The 20,578-nt window shown below is 39.9% G+C and overlaps 1 protein-coding gene across 1 annotated transcript in view; it reads right to left on the bottom strand.

The window, feature by feature from the left end:
- Positions 1-4,254: 4,254 nt before the first annotated feature.
- The window catches only part of trmt61a (tRNA methyltransferase 61A), a 36,876-nt gene continuing 20,552 nt past the window's right edge, over positions 4,255-20,578 (bottom strand). Inside the window, exons 4-5 of the mRNA XM_020917285.2 lie at positions 16,517-16,783; positions 4,255-4,912 (exon numbers count right to left, since the gene is read on the bottom strand). Coding sequence (XP_020772944.2) covers positions 4,602-4,912; positions 16,517-16,783 — 578 coding nt within the window. The 3' untranslated portion in view covers positions 4,255-4,601. The remainder of the gene's footprint in view (positions 4,913-16,516; positions 16,784-20,578) is intronic.

Genomic DNA, 20,578 nt, shown 5'->3' on the forward strand with positions numbered 1-20,578 from the left:
GAGGAGGAGGAGGAGGAGGAGGAGGAGGAGGAGGAGGAGGAGGCCATTGATAAAACCCTCACACCACAGTCTGAACTCAACCACATTACGTAAGACTGACAAGTGAAATGATTTAAAAAAAAAGTCTATTAAAGGTCGTCTGCAGTGTTGGGGAGTAACAGATTACATGTACTTAAGTTAGAGTACAAATTATGAGTAACTGTGTTCGGTTACAGTTACTGTTTCAGTGAGTGGTCATTGGATTACAGTTACTTTGTTGAAATAAATGGATTACACAGAGGTATTTTCCTGTTTTCACATTTTGGGCTAAACCAGGACTAAAACAGAACTAAACCAGGACTAATCCAGTACTGAATCAGGACTAAACCAGGACTAAAACCTGGACTAAAACCAGGACTAAACGTTGGTTTTACTTCTAAAATGATTCTATCGACAGACGTTGACATGGACAGTCTGGTGTAATCATAGATTAGTTTGGGGGGTTTTGTGGAGTGGGTAAGACTGTTTTTAGTGGCAGGATAAACTCTGAGCATTGACCTGCACTAGTCTAACACCAGTGACCTCTGCAAATACAACGACTGGAGGGAAGATTTCAAAAAGTGTCTCCAACACTGAAATGAGGTCCTATGTCCAAAATTCCAAACTGTCCCTTTAAACTCCACACACCTTCACTAGAATCATTTGGATGATTTCAGCCCTGGACCTGTCAGTCTGTACACAACAAAAGGAAAAAGAGAAACTGTTAACTGCCTCTAAATGACATCACAAAGTGGAACAGAGCATCAGAGACTAATAATAGAGTTACTCAAACATGTGTGAATGAAACAAAACACAACTCCAGCTCTGTTTTTGAGGAGGTAAAAACATTAGAACATGATTTAAAGCTCACAAGAGTCACTTTTGTTTAATATAAAACCTTTAAAGATGCACAGATGTAACTTTTCTCAGACACCTGCTCGTCTCCATGGAGATTGTGTTGGAATGCTTCGCAGTGTGGCATTTAACTTATTTGTGTCCTTGGAAAAAAGCAGCTGATGCCACAAGGCCAAGTTACAGGTCGGATCTGTGGAGGGACGAGCCCATTGGCAGGGAGAATACATGTTTTTAAGTATTTTCAAGCAATAAAAAGATGCACGATTAAATAATACAACATATACATACATTTAAAGACATACTGTGGAATATTCCAGGCAAAGCAATAACATCTCCAGCAGGCAGTGTACATGCCACCGGAAATGTTACATAGTGCATCTTTAAAAGTTCTTCCAATTCAGTTAATTTAAGTTATGCTTTTTCTCATTCTCATTCATTCAAAAACAGACATTCTGACTGTGAGCGGGGTCGCCTCTCCACAGATCTGACCTGTAACCTGATCTGGTTTGGTCTCCATGAAGATAAAAAGGTTTAATGTCATACTGTGAAACATTCTAGACAAAGCAATAACATCTCCATGGAGAAAAGCATTTGACTCCACCAGAAACGTTACATAATGCATCTTTTAACGCATCAAAAAAAAAAAAGAAAAAAAGATATGAACTTTTAAAGCTGCATTAAGGATTTATCAGCATCATAAACCCAGACTCCTTGGGTCAAAGTGCATAAGATAAGATCACTTTATTGTCATTTTGGACTGGAATTTATTAAAGGTTAAAACAAAAGCTGAACTTAAAAAGCAATGGAGCTCAACAGTGACTGCTCACCCGGTTCTCAAAGTCAATTTTCCTTTCATTTTTCCCATAAACTTTTCATAAAAATTCAAATATTAAGAGTTCAAATACAGCGCAGATTCCATCCAGCTACATGCAGCTAACTAATATCCATAATAGTGTTGTTTTAAATACAAAAAACACATTTAAAACACAAGATTCTGCAATTTTTTCTAAATAACTCGGCAGTTTAAAGTTTCAGACACAGATTTTAAATAATATTATAGGTCTTGTGGTTGTTAGTTACCAGAGCTGATTAGCATTGAGCTTTCAGATGTTTCATATACTTCTTTTTTGAATGTCTGTTGGAAAAATGGATGGGAAATTTTGTTCTGGTCACTGCTGAGCTCCATTGTAAAAATCTGTAGAGTCTTTCCTTATTACTATTCAATAAAGGGAGAGCGCTACATTTAACAGGTTTATTTTTGTCACTATTGATCACCTCAGTCTATAAGAGGCATTACATTCTGGTAAAATGCTGTAACTGCTCTTGGTAACGATAAATCTCTGGTTGGTTTTGATTGGCTGGTCGGTTCTTAATCCTCTCACCTGCTGCGCTGCCGTTTTTAGTCCAGGATTAAAAGGTTAAACTCACACCAGCACCTCCTCTAGGGGCACTGCTGGATCCTGCAATCTACATTAAGATTCATAGTGTTGTGTAAAAGTTTACAAGAAGGTCCTGCGCTAGTCCAGGTTGCGTTTCAGATTTGATCCTGGAACATCTGCAGAGTCATGGGTTTCACCTTCCTGTTTATAGGTGAAATTCTGAGGACTTTTCACCATTCAAAAGACAGAAAAATTTTATTTGATATCAATAGTAAAAGGTCGTAGTAGTAGGATAACCATTTGACCTTCACCTACTGCAGGGTGCAGGAGGATGAGGGCATCTGACGCACAAGGATATGATTAAATGAAAAACTTGAGGTGCACAACTAGAAGACTAGGAGTATTTGAGATATCAGAGCAGTGTTTAGTCTGGTCTCTGGCCCGGTCTCTGGCCCGGTCTCTGGCCCGGTCTCTGGCCCGGTCTCTGGCCCGGTCTCTGGCCCGGTCTCTGGCCCGGTCTCTGGTGGAGTACGGGCTCAGTCAGATTAGGATTGGGAGGCTCAGAGTTTCTATTCCAGGTCCTCAGATTAAACCTCTCACACAGAGCGTCCTTTTAAAACCACTGCACCTTTATATGAGCACGAGTTTAGTGATGACACAATAATCTGACAGTCACATTTTTATACAGCGCTTTTCAAGACTCAAAGAGCGTTCACATCATGGAACCACTCACACACTCATTCACACACCAGTCTACATAGACACTGGGGGCGAGGGGGGATTAAGTCTCTTGCCCAAGGACACAACAACAATATTCATCAGTGGGAGCTGGAATCACACCACCAACCTGTGGGTCAGTGGATCTAACACATAACTGACGATGTTTGTGTCAAGAGCAGGATTTGAACCACCAACGTTTGGATCAGTGGACAAACACTGAACCACAAACATTTCTGAAAACCTCAGTTGCCTTAAAGCTGCACTATGTAACTTTGTCTGCTACTTGCCTCTGTGGAGATGTTATTCTTTTGCCAGTGTCACACAGTATGGCACAGATTTACCTCAAGCACTCATACATAAATTACAGACCTGCAGAATTTTTTGCAATAAAAACTATGTAACTGCATTGCCTGATGTTTCCATTGAGCGACATCTCCATGGAGACAAGCGAGTGTAGACCCTCCATCAGAAAAGTTACATAGTGCAAATTTAGCATTATTAAATAACCATCTCCTAAAGTTTTTAATCTGATCAACAGCCTGCTTCATGAACAAACAAGAGTGTCTTTGTATGAATGGTCTGTTACTGGAAATGATCTACGACTGTTTACTGGGATTACGGACTGGCCCTGATCTAAGTCTGGCTTTACTACAGGTCCCGGTTTTGCTTCGGTCTTCACACCATCACTTCCCTCGGATACAGGAGGCATTTATATCCCTGTCCCACGCTAAATCCAGGATTAGAACGCAAAAATACACTAAAGAGATTAAACAGCGCTAACCAGAAAATGAGCGGCTAAATGCAGCAGGCTTTACAACCAAGAAACCACCACTGCTCCAGGAGATCTGAGCCTCTCCTCTGCTTCTCTGACTCTCTCTCTGCTTCTCTGACCCTCCCCATCTGACCCTCACCTCTGCTTCTCTGACTCTCTCCATCTGAGCCTCTCTGCATCCTCTGCTCCTCTGTTCCTCTGACCATCTTCTCTGCTCCTCTGTTCTTCTCCTCTGACCCTCTTCTTTGCTCCGTCTGACTCCTCCATATCCAAATGTCAGATATGTCCAAATCCATACTGTGGAACATTCCAGTCAGAGCAATAACATCTCCATGGAGACAAAGCAGGTGGCCAGAAAAGCTACACAATGCACCTTTAAGGCCCATAGCTGATACACTAAAAAAACAGATAGGTTATTTGTGAGATATATAATTCAGCATCATTGTGAGTTGCAGGTTTTGGGTTCATCATATTTGCACAAATTACAACACAAAGGTTTGTTTTAGAAAATAAAAGGCACCATAATTCTTTTAATATTCCAAATAAGAATAAAAAATTACAAAAAACTGTTGATATTTGGTGGAATATACATTAACATGAGAGCAATTCTGCACTATGTAGTGGTAATAAGTACGACAATAAGATAAACTGTAAAAAAAAAAAAAAAGGCTTTTCACTACAAATAATGTTTAAGTTCACGATTTGAACATTAAATCAATATAAAACTGCAAAATCCTAACACACACACAGAGTCTGGTTCAGTATTTTCCTGCTCTTCCCATTTGCCTTTATTCAAGTGAAACACAAAATATTTAAACTAAAAAATACTAAAATATTTTCTTAGTCATTTTTTCCTCTTAAGTTCTTGGTTTAGTGGCAAATGTGAGAAAACCAGTGTGTCCAGGAATCTCTCTGGGAGCTGTGGTCGTTTTGATGGTCACTGCACCCGGACCAGACTGGTTCTGGTTGTGGTTCTGGTCTTGGTTCTGGTCCTGGTTTAGATCCGGGTTGGGTCCAAAGTCCGGGAGGGGCAGAGAGACGGTCCGGACGTCGTGGACTTGGAGGAGGATCTCTACGGTACAGAGCTCCGAAAAACCGTGGTCCGAGAAAGCGGCGCACGTCCTCTGCACCTGCTCAATGCACGGAGAGAAGGAACACGCCCGACCACCTGCAGGAGGAGAGAGGGAGAGGAGGAGAGGAGGAGAGATAGAGAGAGGAAAGAGGAGAGAGGGTAACAGAAGGAGAGAAGGAGAGAGGGAGAGACAAAGAGGGGAGAGATGGTGAGGAGAGAGAGGAGAGAGGGAGACAGAAGAAGAGAAGGAGGAGGGAGAGGGGAGAAACAAAGAGGAAAGAGGGAGACAAAAGGAGAGATGGAGAGAGGGAGAGACGGACATGAGAGAGACAGAGAGAAGAGAGGGAAACCGAAGGAGAGGGGAGAAAGGAGAGAGGGGGCAGAAGGAAAGAAGGAAAGGAGGACAGAGGGAGAGGGGAGAGATGGACAGAGGGAGACAGAAGGAGAGAGGGAGAGGGGAGAGAAGGAGAGGGAAGAGAGGAAAGAACAGAGGAGAGAGAGGGAAAAGAAGAGAGAAGGGGAAAGGGGGAGAGAGGGGGAAGAGAGAAAGGGGAGACAGAAAAGAGAGGAGAGAGAGATGACAGAGGAAGAGAGAAAAAATAAAGAGGGAATGAGGGGAAAGAGGAATGAGAGAGGACATAGGGGAGAACAAAGGGAGGATAAGGGAGTGAGGAAAGAGAAAAGAAGGAGAGAAGAGAGGTGAAGGAGAGAGGGAGGAGAGACAACAACAAACTTGTCATATTAATCTTTTGTTTGAAGTCTTTTCATTTGACAACTCTTACATCTTTGGAGTTGAATAATGGCACCACTTTCTGAAGCGACTGCAATAAGTAATTTCACTTTTATTCATTTATTCTGACAGAGAAGATGTTGAACTTAGTGCCAGTTTTTGTTTCAGGTGGACAGGCCCAGTAAGGACAGAGATCTGAACCATAAACCAGGTCAACAAATCTACATCTGACACACACACAGCAAAATCCACCTGACGATTCTGACCTATCTCCAGCTCAAACTATAGATCAGGGGTGCGCAATACGTCGATCTACCAGTCGATCGCCAAGGTCGTGTGGGTAGATCGCCGTGTCTCGTCTCGGACTCGTGTTTGGACTCGGTCTTGTCTCTCACTCAAGGTCTGACACTCAACAAGTGTGATCATATTTCATTCCGGCCGCTGCTGTTGGTAATAAACTTGTAGCGGGTGCAGGAGCGTGTGGGGCGTCTCAGTGCAGCCTGTGCGCTCATTTGAAACCCGCGGAGACTCTACGGCACATCACAAACACACACGCTCCCTATGCACGGCTCGTCTGCGACAGCGTGTGCCCTCGTGTACCAGGTGCATCACAGGGCAGGTTCAACTTCCTAAACATCCTACCTGTCCATCTGCCTCACGTCAGCACGCCGCCCCTCGCCTTTTCACGCTCTCGCTCCTTCCTGCGTACAGCCAACACAAGCCCCTCCCACAGTGCGGCTGATTAGAAGAGCAAGACCAAACGTGAAGCAAAAACGAATCTAAATTTGTGTTCCAGTGTTGGCACAAAGCAGGTCTACAGCATAGAGCGGATCTACAGAACAGACCTACTGCCACATTTGGCTGAAGTTTGTCTAACAAAAGTGACAAATGCATCTGTGTTTGTCACTATGTGCGTTTGGTTTGGTAAACGTGCAGAGGCTGGTAAATATCACTGCAAAACCACAAAAGAATGAAACTCCAGTTTGGAACTTTAAAAAACAGGTTTAAAAATCTTCCTTCACTTTTTTCACAGTTTTGTGTAAAGTGCCAGAGGAAGTTCTCTTAAAGAAGAGGTTCTCAAACTGTGGGTGAGGGTCCAAAAAAGGGGCACAGAGTGTTTCAGTGCAGTTTGGCTTTGTATTAGGTCGATCATTTTGACTTGGTCATTTTGTAAGTAGCTCACATGCTGAAAAAGTGTGAACACCCCCTGATATACACAATATTGTGATGTCGTATGAAAGCAACTTGAAATACATCTTATGACTTCAAGTTTTCACAACCTGCTACAGTTGAACAGTGCGTTTATGTCACCGACCCCTCCCTAGCCCCTCCCCTCCTCTGCATATTTCAGCCTCATTTGCTCCTTGAGTCAACACCGGTCATGAACACGTCTCTGTCTCTTACAAACCGGCGCGAGCCAACGGGGTGTGTCCGAAAAGTGTAAACGTGCGACAGAGTTCACTCGGGTTTTCCTGCTGACTAATGACTGCACTTCCTGTTCGCGACATCTCCCCTCGTGCTAACAGAGGCGCTGAGGCAGATTAGTTTCGGCCGGGAGCCAAAGTGGTGGGAGATTTACAACGTTACAACATGGAGGGAGTGAATGCTGCAGAGGAAAGAGAGGGGGATGTGAGGAGGAGGAAGATTGGAAAATATGAGATTTGTTTTGGATGTTTAAAAAGAAATCTGCTTTGAGGTATTACACATTAGTTTATTAGTTTAGGCTGGACATGCTGGAACATTTTAAAGTCTTTCAAACAGGGGAAGCTTTTTCTCTTTCAGGAGTAAACTTGTTTCATAATAATACTTGTTTTCATTTTGATTTCAGATACAAAATCTCGATTAAACACACAAATAAATCGAATTCATTTGAGTTTTAGTCCAGCCCTAACAGAATTAATACAGAAGTTATTGTATTTGTTTTTAATTAAAAAAAAAAAATAGTGAAATAGTAAATATTATTTTGGCTCGATTGCCCAGCCCTACATTGTACTATATTTATAGACGCATCAAGAATCTCACACTTCTGGTCATTGCACAATTCATACTGGGAAGGATTTTCCGAAAAAGTGAACATCAAACCTCCATGTTTGTTTTCCCAGTGGGATGTGTCTATTGACAAAGTCGATCTTTTCTAGTCTTTTGAACCATATCACTTTTGTTTCTGGTTCTGATATTGTCATATTTTAGTTTTGGGATTCGGACATTGTAATTGTGTGGTTGTTGGATCCTAACAGCGGAAAACAGCTCGAGAAATTTGTTTGCGAACTCCATAGATGCAAAAGGGAATCAGATGTGTGTGACTCAAACCTCTGTTCAAACTGTTTCTCTTCCCAACGGAATTCAAAAATAGTGAAAGGTGAAGGCGATGGGCAGGACTGATCCACAGGAAGAACCAAAAGGAAACATTTGACTGCCTAAATCATCCCGAGTTTGCAGAGAACATTTTATATGTGGAGTGACATCAAAGTGGGATCCTGTTTGTTAATCGAGAGGTGCAGAAGACAAACAGACTGAGCTGCACTTTCTTGTTCTTGTGGTTTTACAGCAACATCACGTCTTGGTCTCTTTGCAGTGGAAGGTGTTTCTTGGTGAACAGTTGGAGCCTTTCACTTTGGTGTTGACTTTTTAAATTTGTGAACAAGGTTAAGTGAGGAATCAGGATTTTGCTTTGTTGGTTCTCCACATACAAAATGTTCTCTGCAAACTCGGGATGATTTAGGCAGTCAAATGTTTCCTTTTTGGTTCTTCCTGTGGATCAGTCCTGCCCATCACCTTCACCTTTCACTATTTTTCAATTACATTATGAAGAGAAACAGTTTGAACAGAGGTTTACAGTCACACACATCTGATTCCCTTTTGCATCTATGGAGTTCGCAAACAAATTTCTCGAGCCGTTTTCCGCTGTTAGGATCCAACAACCACACAATTAACGATGTCTGAATCCCAAAACTAAAATATGACAATATCAGAACCAGAAACAAAAGTGATATGGTTCAAAAGACTAGAAAAGATCGACTTTGTCAATAGACACATCCCATGCTCACTTTTTCGGAAAATCCTTCCCAGTATGAATTGTGTAATGTCCGGAAGTTCGAGATTCTTGATGTGTCTATAAGTATAGTACTGCTATTTTATGAGTATATTTACTGCTAGTTCATGTTTTGGTGTTTTTATGTTTTTAATCAAATTTTAGCAATTTACGTTTTTGTTGTCTTCATTTTCTAATCTCTGTGCAGCACTTTAGAAACTGCTTTGTTTGTAAAATGTGCTCTACAACTAAAGTGGATTTAAATTTGGATTTGAAAAGTGGATAAGTACAAAAGTTGTGTTCTATATTTGATCTCGGTCTGTGTCTGGTCCATAGAAACACAAACTCACATCTGATAAACAGTGAAGCGGAGAGTGGAGTTTGCCCATATGAGGTCAAACACAGAGCTGCTCCTCTCCTCTGGGAAACACGGCTGGGAAAATGTACAGGCTGCATACTACTACTAATACTAATACTAATACTAATACTAATACTACTAACACGATTACTATTATGAACACTAGTACAAATACCACCACTACTGCTTCAGCACTAGCATTACTTCAGCACTAGTATGAGTATCTCTTCCACCACCAACACAACTATTAGAGGTGGAAAATATATAAAAAATGTCAAGATAATATGTTTATGTTATCTGGAAAAACTAGAATTAGAATGAGAAAGCAACAGATGAGCAATAATGACTAATCAAAATGCAGAAAGAGAGGAGATTCAGGTTTCCCACGCTTTTTCACTGACAAAATTTCAAAACATTTCCATGACTGTTTTATGAACTAAAGTGAATTTTCCATGACTTTACGGCACCTACATGTGTAGAACTGATCAGACTTTTAGGGTTAAATATGAATTGTTAAACCTTTCCACTCTCCTTATGGTTTGGGATTTAGGGGTGTGTAAAAATATTGAAATACTGATATATCGTATTGTTTAATGTGATGATACAGTATCAATATCGTGGGCTGCTGTATTGATATATCACCAAGAGTATTTTTTGGTATATTTCACTAAATTATTGTGTTACAGCTACAGTTTTATTGCTTGTTTGTGGGAGGAAACTTGTTTATGTGACACGTTTGACATTTTCACTGTTTTGATGAGTAAAATGTTTGTGGTTTAACAATCAGTTTTAGATCACAGCCATGATTTAGGCTTTATTTTTTATTGAACTGTATCAAATCAATTTAAAAAGTATTGTATCGAACTGAAAGCGCACTGTATCGAGATATGTATCATATCGGCAACTTAATGATACCCAGCCCTAATAGTATTATAGTTTTTGAACATTCAAAATCCTGTCAGTGCATTTATTGTGGTCTCTTTTAAATAAAACATGCAGACATTAAGAAATAATCAGAATAGTCTAATGAGAACTTCACAGAACGTTGTGATTGTGTGAAAGAGATACTAAAATTCCCTGGCCTGGAAAATGACATTTTCAATTTCCATGACTTTTCCAGGATTTCAATGATTGTGACAACCCTGGCGAGTAAACGAGCAGTGTAAATGTATAAATAACTTTTGATGAAGTGATGTCATTGCTCATGACTCTGACCTCTAACATGGATTCTGTGAAGAGCTTATACCAGGAACTGCAGCTCCCTGAGGTTAAGGCTGTGTGGAGGAGGTGGAGTTCATTTATCAGAGTGAGCCATTTCATGTAAGCTGCTTTTCCTCTTTATTTTTCATGAATTTAAAGGGGCCGGTTTCACAACATGGATCTGAAAATGAAGGATCCAGGGGTCAGTCTAGACCAGGGAGTCCCACTGACAGTAGACTAAGTGGAGTGTGACGTCACCCATGGTATTCAGCTTCAGTCAAATGAAGCTCATCGAGGCCGGCAGTTATAGAAGCAAATTTGGAGCCACGGTTCATTTTATGCATTCACACTGCGAGTATCAGAGCAACCAAAGAGCCAATCAAAAACAGAGAAAGAATATGCCTGATTTGTCTGTTATTAATGTTTATATTGATTTGCGGATAAAATAGAAAAATAAAAATACTTAGATCATGTAGAGTAGGTTAATACAAACATTTTAAGACCACAATAAAGAGTCTGACAGCAGCAGTTACAAAGACCGGAACAATGGTTTTTCAGTGTAAAGTGAATTGGAGCAAGAGTTGATGGACCTGGAAGTGCGCCCATGCTCACTTCCTCTTTAGAACATGACGGCTGGCAGGTTAACTATGTCCATTTCTATACACAGTCTATGCTGAGTGCTCTGCTTTCAGTAAAGGTAATGGGTCTTTAGATTAGATTTGGATTGGACTTTGAAAATACAAAATGCAAAACAAAACTAGTTCATTAGAAACAGTTTGCAGTGCTCCAAAGTTATTCCTCTTTTTTTTTAATGCATTCAAAGAGCCGTAATTATTCACCGTGATGAGTTTAGAAGCACTTTGCACTACCAGATTATCGGACAATAAAAAGCTTTCTAATTAGAAGCAGAGAGAATGCAGTGGACTTATTTTGATCTCAAGAGCTGCTTATACAATATATACTGTACTGGGGCATGACAAAGTTCACACAAATACATGGGAAAGTTCTATCTACTGGGCACCCATTTTGATATTAACCTGTAATTTGAGCTGTATTTGAATGCCAAGTTTAATCTTTCAAATACATAATTACTCCATTAGTAAATTATAATGCCAGTGTGCTGGAGAGTTGCCTTTACATGTGCTCGAAAACTGCTCATTTCTCAGAGCAGCAGCTGTTGGTGAGTGAAATGTGAAAGAGCATAGACAGAGTGGAGCAGAGTACAGTGCACCATAAAAGGACTCAGTCTCTTTCATATGAGCCTTTAGAACTGAGTAAAAGAGGCCTGTGTTCGTGAAGCAGCTGATTCACACTGAGCACAGCCTCTAAAACAGGATTTATAACAGTACAGTAGAGAGCAGTTACTAATGGAGATTATATAACAAGATATTTGGTTATTTATTTAAAACACGTACTGTACCCAATTATTCCAAGCATCCTAATTATTCACTACAAGTACTTTTTAAACTTTTTATATAATTTCTAGAGAGCAGAGTTGAGTTCTGCTGTCACGGTTAAAAAGGAAGTATTATGCAAAGCCTGAAGAGGTTTTACATGTCATCCATGCACGTTTGAACAATTTAGTGATCTCTCCTGGGCCTTTACAAGGGTCTGCCCACAAGCCTCTGACACCCACGCTCTTTTGGAGATAGGTTAGTGTCTTTACTTTCAAATAAATATCACACTATTCACAAATACATTTCTTGGTCCAGAACCAAATGACATTCACAAATACAATTCATAACTTAAAGGACCTTAAACACGTTAAATTAAATTACAAGGAGATAAACAACTTATAGTACAGCTGACAAACCACCTTCCCCTGCCATTTTTGCCAGTCAACCTGAAAATTATCTGGAACCTATGCACCTAACTACTACTACTACTACTCACAGCTGATGCAATTGGCTGTAAAAAAAACCCCAAAACAAAACAAAAACACATTTGTGCAACGAAAACTGTCAGGCAGGTCTCAAAATTCCACAAATAAATGCAGGGGCAGTCCCAAATATATACAGTGGTTTGTAAATGCAGGTTCATCGGTTTGCAAATAAATGTAACTGCAGTGACATTTGTGAATCATGTATCATTTCCTTTTGAGTGGAGAAATGCTTTTGTGAATGATGTTACATTTATTTGTAAGTCATGAATTATATTTGTGAATGTCGTTATATTTGTTTCTGGACCAAGAAATGTATTTGTAAAAGGCTTGATATTTATTTGATAATAAAGACAAACAAAACTGTACACAATTTCACAGACCTGATATGATGTGCAGTAGTTTCACAGTAGTTTGTGTTGTGAAAGGGGAGTGACTTAGAGCGAGGGATGATGGAGAAGGAGAGTCAATGTGTCAAAAAATAAAAACAGTTAAATGTATTAAACAGGTTAATATGTTGTCTGTTTGTGACTATAGCATTTTCAAAACAATAAAAGGCAACATGGTGATGGTTATCTGAATATGTTAGTAATGAATGCAACTTACACTGTCATAAAATCCACTTTATTTTAGGTTTAAAAGTTTTGGAGTATTAATTGAATTTGACTAAATTTTTGCCTCGAAAATAGTCACAATTATAATTTTAGCTGTTAAGATTATATTGTGACCTGAACAATTACAATTATCGATAAAGCGAATAATCTAGGCATTATCTTCCTGGTCTGTTGTCGTCATGCACAGCGCTCTCAAACCATATCATCTTGAAGGGACTTTTAAAATACAAAGAAACAGACGATGCATCAGTTGAGTTTGACAGGACAAACAGAAAACTTACACATGTTGATTCAGTGCACGTTACAGCCTGTCAGACAGATAAAGTACTATAGGTTAAGCAGGAGATGTTGTGTTGTGTTTAAAGTTTGTTTAAAGTTTGATCTGCAGCTGAAACTGGGACCTGCTCAGACTTGCGGTTGTTGGGGAAACCACAGATGCTTTCTGCTCTCGTGACCTCAGAATGACCCTGAACAAAGCAGGAAGTTAATGAGTGTGAGAGTTATAGAGCAAGTCAAATGCACGAAAGAGTTGATATTAGATATGTTTTTTACGCTTGCGTGGTGAGTACAGATCGATCTCTGTTATAAATGACTCTTGTGTCTCATCCTTTCCTCTCCTGTCACTGCTTTGCCCCGTGTCTGTTATTCTGTCAGTAATCTGTAGACAAAACTTTTATTTACAGCACAAAAAGAGCAGTTTTAAAAGCATTTTTAAGGATGTGTCTTAAAACTGTATTTGTTAATGTGTGCATTGTATCACCAATGTAACTAACTGCTCAACATTCCTACATAGACATATATGCAGTACACCCCCAGTATGCTGCCAGTGGGCCCGGTCAAGCAAAAGTAAACAGCAAGGCCAAAAATTCAAGTTGCATCTGATATAAAAATGTATTCAACAGATACATATGTACTCTAGTTTATGAAACTGTTGACCTTTTCTCTGTACCATTTTTGGTTCTAAAGTTCCATATGTTTTAAACAGACCATGTATGAAACATGGAACAAAAATTATTTCCCAGATTTCAAAGACCTGCAAATCATGTCAATAAATGGATGTATTGCATCATATTTTGTGCTATTCGATCTTTGAAAATTATTTTTCAAAAAAAATAGTCCCTCTAGTTTCTGAATAAGAGACATTTGAATGTCAAAAATCTGCCCCTGTTTCCCTCCGTGACCACTTGACCGGACCCCACTGCATCATAGACATTAGTTGCTGCGTATGATGCTAAATGCCATCATCAGCTCTGCTAGTCCAGGCAGAGTTTGGAACACAAGAGCCGGTCCCCTGGATTTCTCCTCTGGCCATTAGCATTAGCACATGAAAAATGCAGACTATAAATAATCTAGAGGGCGTCCCCTGGTACCAGAGCCGGTATAAAGAAGTGGACTTAAATGAGTGTGACGTCACCCACAGCGTTCAGTGCCACTCACCGAAGCTCACGATGCTAAAGGTTAGTAGCACTGTATTATGAAAAGAATTTTTTAACGGACAAAAAAAAAAAAACACTATCAGGATGACGGGTGGGTTAATATGAACATTTTAACCAAAATGACAAGGCTCTCAGCAGCACACAGTACAGAGAGAGGGGTGACAACATTCCAGTATAAGTCAATGGGAGCCAGGGTCAATGGAGCAGGAAGAACACCCGTGCTCACTTCCTGTTTGAAATGCAGCGGTTAGCGCGTTAGCTATGTCCATTCCTACATACAGTCTACGCCTGGTCCCAACCATCGACCACATTCACAGAGATCAGGGCTTCGTTTAAAGTCAGTGTTGAGTGTGGAACATTCAGGCATTTGATTTTAGATCAGAATTAGCACGTTAAAGTAGCATTTGAGCTAACAACTAACACACTTTCAGCTGAAATTTCTGAACGTGTGTGTTTCTGGTAAACAATGTGTCCACTAAAACTTCTCTTTTACATGTTAGTGTTGAGGAGAGTAGAGCCCGAACGATATGGATTTTGCTGTGGCCGATATGAAACCGATATAATGGAAGTTGGAGCTGCCGATAGCCGATATAATCACCGATATATTTAGTGATGTAAAAATTCACTGTAAATGTTGAATTGTTTAAAAAACTTAGGTTTGGCTCTGGTGGATTTTAAATTGGGTTTATTTAGGCAACATTTATTGTTATTCTGCCTCTTTACATCATATTTACAGACAGTAGGTTGACTTAATGGCATTTTTGCATCACATTCTAGACACTAGTGATGGGTATTCCAGTTCTTTTTAGAGAACCGGCTCTTTTGGCTCGGCTCACTAAAAGCTGCTGGTTCTTTTGGCTCCCAAGTGGCTCTTCAGATTGTTTTGTTGCAAGCAGGACTAAAGCACGTCTAAAGCAGGACTGAATCAGGACTGAACCAGGTCTAAACCAGGACTGAAAAAGGACTAAACCGGGACTTATTTATTTTATGCTAAACTACAGTCAAATATGCTCATTTTTTTTTTTTTTTTTTTTTTTAATCCTAAAATCCTAAATTTCTCAAAGTTTCGTTTTTAGCCGCTGCCACTGTCATACCACGAATCTGCACGCGGCGTGAAGAGAAAAAAAATTGAGAGAAAGAGAAAACACGGCTCCCAATAAGGATCAGGCTCCCGTCGTTCCCTTCAAAGAGCCGGTTCTAAGAGTCATTTCGTTCGCGACGGACCCATAACTTGTAAAGAAAGTAGCGCTATTAGCCTTTAGCCGTAAATACGTGCGCGCCGCGGTAATTAATTATATGCGCAGATGTCATAATTCACACCTCTATTCACAGCTCATTTCCATATCAGTGCAGGTCCAGTAGCAAATATACGGCCAATATAGTCACTTTACAATAGACCAATAGAAAACAGTCTGTTTATGTGCGGGAGCTACAGCAGCTAACCCATGACAAAGCCAACAAATGACAAAAACTAGCTTCAAAGTCGACATATTTCCAACACTCACCGCTCAAACAGGCTCCTCTCACATCACAAATCTGCACTAATAAATGTCCTTTTAATCCAGATTCAAACCGATTCTCCGTAAAAAGAAAATAATCTCAGTGTTTGGATCTGTGTCTGCAGGTGTAAACAAACACACGTGAGTGACGCGACTCTGTGGTGTGTTCAGGGACAGTACGAACACACACACAGACAAATGACTCCGTAGATAAATACTGATGTGGAGCCACATATTAGGACATTTATCTGTCTGTAAATTGGATTAAATGAACAGAATGTAGAGAGTCTAAGCTTTATAACAGGTATAACATGCCCACGTGAAATATCGGCCCCTATCAGCAAGCATATCGGCCGATAGCCAATATGCCTAAAGTTGCCCATATCCGCCGATAATATCGGCCAACCGATATATCGGTCGGGCTCTAGAGGAGAGCACATAAATGATGCACTTATCTTGAAATAAACATGTTCTATTCATACTTAAATATGGGGATTAGCTTTACTGTTTATTTGTTTGTGATGAAGTGATCGACGGGGATGAAACAATAACCAAAATATCATGATATTGTATCGTAAAAGTCTCACAATAATATCGTGGGCCATCACAATATATCAAATTACAAGTTTCTCTGCTTCTCATTGTTATCGTGCAGCAACAGCCAAAAAAACAGAACTACATAGACCATGATGCTTTGCTCTGTTTCAGTCCAATTTACATGATGAAATAACTAGTATGAAACATTTTACATGTAATTATTTGCATTATGAAAGAACTTAGCCTACACAAAATGTTGCAATAAATAAATCGTTCAGAGAGGTACATATAATATCGAGAGATTTAGATATGGTTACATCCCTATCGTTCACTTTGACAGAACTCTGGGTAATTAAGTATCTCTGAAAGTCTGAGTATCAATACCAGGACATTGTAACACATCCATGTTGTCGTACCTTGTCTCTTGAGAGCGTTCTTGGCGTGTCCCACTGCGTCCCACGGCGACGGAATGTCCAGAAACACGGCGTCTGCGACTCCGCTCACCCCAAACCCGTCTTTGCACACGTCCTGGTTCCTCACGGTGACCATGTGACCCACGCGGTGCTCATTGAACTCCTCCTGCACCTTCAGCGCCCTCTGCTGGTGGAACTCGACCGTGTGGAGGTGCCCCGACGGCGCGATGGAGCGGATGATGGCGTGAGACAGAGAGCCGCTGCCCGTACCTGAAGAGAGACGCACAAAATGGAACATCAGTCATGCACATCGGCCCTTTGCCTGAGCAGCCAGTCCCTTCCCTACATTCTGTTTGAATCCAGAAGTGTGGTAGCCCGTTTCACTTTGTAGAAACCGTCTGACCTCACAGCGTTAGAATTCGTTCGCTCAACGGTAGGCGGGTACTTTTTATCATTTAACAAATTGCTGCTATTTGGTCGTGACGTATGTAATGCGCCTCTAATGGAGCTAACTGGTAGATGAAGCTTTTCCCAAATCCTGTAGGAAGAAGAACAATAACGTCTTTCCCCTTGATCAAATTCACCAAACATTCTCTTTATTCCAGCTTTAAATCCTAGATCTCGGTAATCGTTGACAACTAAAAATATATGGCTCTTCACTGATTGGCTGGTGCCCGAACTCGCAATTCCAGGGTTTTTGCGAACCGTCCAGTGAATTCTAATTCCTGACCTAGTCGCTGGAGAGAAATGAAAGTAAGCGGAGGCACTAGGTGGCGCCAGCCTGGCTAGAAGTGTGGACTATAGAATGTGAAAGTCCTCTGTCCAAACTTGAGATGATCCAACCACAGCTTGTGTTTCTCAAATACAAAGACATCTCCTCTCATATTTTTCAGGACAAAATATAAAACTTCTTATACCTGATATAATAGTTTGTTTTGATTGTTGATTCTGTAAAAATCTGTGCCATTTCTCAGTCTTTTATGTACATTTTTCTCCTTTTTTATGTGTAAGCCACTGTTAGTTTTTGCGTCTCTGATTGGTTAATCCACCCGTCAATCACGCCCTTTGAAATCAGGGAGACAGACCACAGCTCCAGATCCACTCATCTTTGTAAAGTTTTGTTAAAGCGTATGGTTGTGGCTGGACAGGTGACATTGCCCCAACATTTTTGTTAACTAAACATAATTATTACAAAACACAGGGCTCAAAGGCAGAAAACATTAACATTTTATGGAGCTGAATTACTCCCTGATTGTGGGAAAGTTGTGTTTTAGTTTTAGTTTTTCCTCGAGGGATGCAGAAAAGAGGAAACCACTGTCTGTGTGAATGTTCATGTATATTAGCTCTTTGCAAATACTACACTACTACAAAATTTGAACTGTGGAACTGTCAGAGTAAAGATTTGTTGATCTGGTTTGTGGTTAATTTTTCTGTAATTACTGGGACTATCCACATGAAACAAAAACACAAGTTCAGTGTCTTCTCGGTCAGCATAAATAAGTGTTTTTCTTCGCAGTAGCTTCAGAATGTGGTGCCATTATTCAACCCCAAAGACGTGATTATTGTCAGCTGAAAGAATTAGTCTGAGTTTATGGAGCCAATCCCAAACAAATAAAGATATAATCCACAAATGCTGAACCCAAGTTTGGATTTCTTTTAAAAACAGTGAATCTCCCACAGAGTTATATGGACCCCTGCCTCAAACTGAAGGTCTAGAAAATATACTGCATTATATTTTGTCCATATATTGTTGTCTGTAATAAAAGCCCCCGATAAGCCATGCTCTGACAGTGAGACTGAGTTGTGCTTAAGACAAAGAGCACATCCGGAGTCTAAACAAAGCCCTGAGCTGTTCCTCTTTCAGTGTCTCTACAGTTTAAAGCCCCTCAGCTTAAGTGTTTCCTCTGAACAATGAGTCTTACACTACACATTAAATTACATAAAACACATTACACTCCCTGGGGTGTATAAGATGATGTTCTGACACATTTTAAGGGTGAACTAAATAAGTAGGGCTGCAACAACTATCACAATACATGCATAATCCATATTTATATATCGCACATTATACGAGGCAATACAGTATCATTTTTAGGAACTGAATACATTTTAGCAACAGTATTTATTTATTAAACTACTGCCTGTGCAAAGTTTATATGAATCATTAAAATATGTCAAATGTAGTTTCTTTCCACTAAATAAAGAGCTACAGCTGCTGACAATAACTACACTGTATCACGAAATTTAATATATTTACACTAATATCTTTATGAACAGTCTCTGACACAAGAGACATTCTAGATTTTTTAAAGAAAAGTAATAGTCACACTGCAGGACATTTGAGTGTTTAGTGTTAAAATACGAAGAAATGAAAAATGACTTCTTCTAAAAAGTTTGTCTAATTTATAGAATACATATTTGTGCACAGCTTTTGATTATGAAAATATTATTAAAATGTTTTATATTGTCGTCTAGTCAAAATGATTCCAGTTCAATGCTGTCAGTTTGTTATAGAGACAGTTTGCAGTTTGATCACAGTAAATCTGTGTCAGATGTTGTAGATAGTAAATTGCCTCCTCTGCTCGTCTCTACAGCCGAGTTTACGTCATCGCTCCTTTGTTTGAACGACCACAAAGAACCCAATGTTTAAACTGTTTGGACCTCAGGGGGAGAGAGGAAACTACAGTGGATTAGACAAAGTACAGGGAGGAAATGTACTAGTCCTGGGTTTAGTCCTGGGTTTAGTCCGGGTTCAGTCATGGTTCAAGTCCTGGTTCAGTCCTGGGTTTAGTCTGGGTTTAGTCTGGGTTCAGTCATGGTTCAAGTCCTGGTTCAGTCCTGGGTTCAGTCCTGGGTTTAGTCCTGGGTTTAGTCCTGGGTTTAGTCCTAGGTTTAGTCATGGTTCAAGTCCTGGTTCAGTCCTGGGTTTAGTCCTGGGTTTAGTCCTGGGTTTAGTCCTGGGTTTAGTCATGGTTCAAGTCCTGGTTCAGTCCTGGGTTTAGTCCTGGGTTTAGTCCTGGGTTTAGTCCTGGGTTTAGTCCTGGGTTTAGTCCGGGTTCAGTCATGGTTCAAGTCCTGGTTCAGTCCTTGGTTTAGTCCTCGGTTTAGTCCTCATCTTAGCCTCCGTGAATACTACGACAAATGATCAATGCATTTGAAAGAATAGATTTGTGACCTTAAGGCATAAACCCTGGTCACTGTAACCACAGAACGAAATAGCCAATGAACAAATCAATTTAATCGATACAATTTAACAAACCAGTCACGAAGCACTGTGATATTATTGACAGATGTAAGTCCAACCCACAACCTGAGAGGACAACCTGAGAGGAGACAGGATAGCCACTTCCTTCTTAGGTGAGTTTGCTGCCAAAAAAATAACAAAATAAAAGGACTTGGCCTGGCCCTCATGTGTCTGTCTCCATGGAGTTAAACAATCCAGATGTATTATGTTTGCTTGCTGCCCTTTATTTAGCTCTTTGTTATCATAATGTGATTTGTGAGCTACTATGTTCAAGTCATTTCCCTTGTGGATCAATATAAATTGTCTAAGTCGGTTTAATGCCAAACTGTGGAACATTGAGGCAAGTAATAACATCTCCATGGAGACAGGAAGGTGACTGACCCTCCACCATAAAGTTTAGGCCCAAACAGTAGCTCATTAAATAATAATAGTATCTAAAGCTTTATTCTGACAGTATTACTAGATTAGATTAAAATATATTGTCAGCACAATTATATATGAAATGTAATTTAGGATCTCACCACTACTAATCAATACTATAATTAGTATCAAAACTAGACATTTGAGCAGGTATCGATACTAAGAAAAAAGTCCCATTCACAGGACAGAAATGTATCTTTCCTGAATAACTGATCTTGAGCTGTTTCAGAACAAGTACACTACTGGTCTAAAGTTTTAGAACACACTTTTTCCAGTTTTTGACTGAAAATTATTCAGTTTATTGTGACACTGCACTCTGAAATGAAAGCATAGAACAACTAAGCAATTTGAGTTGAAAAAGAAATCATGGAATCAATTTATAAACCAAAACCTATTCTAAA

This window comes from Boleophthalmus pectinirostris, unplaced genomic scaffold, assembly GCF_026225935.1.
Source record: "Boleophthalmus pectinirostris isolate CB_2022bp ecotype Guang Dong unplaced genomic scaffold, ASM2622593v1 HiC_scaffold_10, whole genome shotgun sequence".
NCBI classification, from domain to species: Eukaryota; Metazoa; Chordata; class Actinopteri; order Gobiiformes; family Gobiidae; genus Boleophthalmus; species Boleophthalmus pectinirostris.